The sequence below is a fragment of the Myotis davidii genome, unplaced genomic scaffold, assembly GCF_000327345.1.
Source record: "Myotis davidii unplaced genomic scaffold, ASM32734v1 scaffold3578, whole genome shotgun sequence".
NCBI classification, from domain to species: Eukaryota; Metazoa; Chordata; class Mammalia; order Chiroptera; family Vespertilionidae; genus Myotis; species Myotis davidii.
In genome coordinates this window covers 677,253-678,682 of record NW_006289094.1, presented here as the reverse complement: position 1 = coordinate 678,682, position 1,430 = coordinate 677,253, and the positions used below count along the sequence as shown (strand labels likewise).

The 1,430-nt window shown below is 68.2% G+C and overlaps 2 protein-coding genes across 2 annotated transcripts in view; both read right to left on the bottom strand.

The window, feature by feature from the left end:
* The window catches only part of PNPLA2 (patatin like phospholipase domain containing 2), a gene marked incomplete at its 5' end in the record, with an annotated part of 16,026 nt that overhangs the window by 9,035 nt on the left and 5,561 nt on the right, over positions 1-1,430 (bottom strand). The window lies entirely within an intron of this gene.
* Positions 35-1,430, bottom strand: part of CRACR2B (calcium release activated channel regulator 2B) — a 1,878-nt gene continuing 482 nt past the window's right edge. The window contains exons 2-4 of the mRNA XM_015562411.1: positions 1,229-1,404; positions 860-971; positions 35-414 (exon numbers count right to left, since the gene is read on the bottom strand). Of these exons, the coding sequence (XP_015417897.1) occupies positions 230-414; positions 860-971; positions 1,229-1,378 (447 nt within the window). The 5' untranslated portion in view covers positions 1,379-1,404 and the 3' untranslated portion in view covers positions 35-229. The remainder of the gene's footprint in view (positions 415-859; positions 972-1,228; positions 1,405-1,430) is intronic.

Sequence of the window (1,430 nt, the reverse complement as noted above, 5' to 3'; positions counted from 1 at the left end):
AAGTGTCGGAGGCCGAGGCCCTGTGACGCGCGTCACCCCTCCCAGCAGCCTGGACTGCTGCCTCCCAAAATGCAAATTCTGCGGGAAATCACACCCGCCCGCCCAGGTGGTGGCAGCTGAGAGGGAACCGCAGGGCCAGACCCCGCCTGGGACCATGCCCAGAGCAGGCATGCGGGGACGTTAGCAGGCAGCATGCAGACCAGGGAGCTGGGGCAGGACCAGCGCAGACTCACTCGATCAGGACCCGGGCCACCCCCAGCTGCTCCAGCGCGGAGAGGAACCTCTCCTCCTCTTCCTCCTCCTCCTCCAGGGAGCCCCCCGTGCCTGGCCCCTCGGACCAGCCCGACTCAAAGGTTTCCTCAAGAGCCCCCGAGGGCTGTGTGCCCTGGACCGACTCTGCCCCCACAAACTTCCCTGTGGGCATGGGAAAGAGAGTACCGGACTGTGGGTTACCACCCTGGCCCAGCCGCCACTGCCCCCCAGCCCCCCCACCCCCGCCCTACACACACACACAAACATATCCTGCCCTGTCCATGAGCCCAGTTTCCTGTTTTTCTTCCTTATTCTGGGCTGATTCTTAGCCTGGGAATGGGAGGTGGCGGCCGAACTCAGGCCAGAATGGACAGCTGGCTCCCAGCCCACCTGGATTTGGCACAGCGGCGAGGTGGGGTGCAGGAGAGACAGTGGCACCCAGGCCTCAGCAGCAGGGCGGGGGGGGGCAAGGGGGCTTTCTGTGGGGCCTTCCAGCACTGCCTGTGTGTGCAGACACTGGACAGGCACAAGTGGGCCCCCAGGGCCCCCACATGCACCAGGGGAGGGTCCCTGGGTGGGGGTCAGGGTGGGGTCAGGAAAGGCTCACCCAGGCCGAGGCAGAACTCCCGGGCAGTGAGGAAGCCCGTGCGGGCCTGGTCCAGGCTCTCGAACACGGCCTCGAGCTGCTCGGGCGTGAGGAGCAGGTCGCTCTGCAGGCCCTGGCGACAGACACAGGGCTGAGCGGCCAGGCCAGCCCCACGGGGCCACCCGGGCTCAGAACCTCCCGGTCTCCCCCGCAGGGCGCCTCGCCCTGGATCCCCTAACCGGAGCCACCTTCTTCCCCCGACGCCCCGTCCGGGTTTTCCGGCGCCAACCCCAGGTCTGACGTCCTTCCCCAGCCCAGAGCTGGCGGACAGACACAGGCTGAGCGGGCAGGCCAGCCCCACGGGGCCACCCCTCGGGACGGGGGACTCACCTGCAAGTCGTGCCGGGTGATGAAGCCCTTGGCCTCCTTGTCACACAGCAGGAACAGCTCCTGGGCCTGCGCCAGCATGGCGGCCCAGGGCCCCGCGGAGCCTCCCTCCTGCTCCCCCTCCTCCTCCTGGGCCTCCCCAGGGCTGGCCATGAAAGGGGGGTCTTGGCCGTCGGGTGCTGTAAAGCCAAAGAGTCGGGGGCTG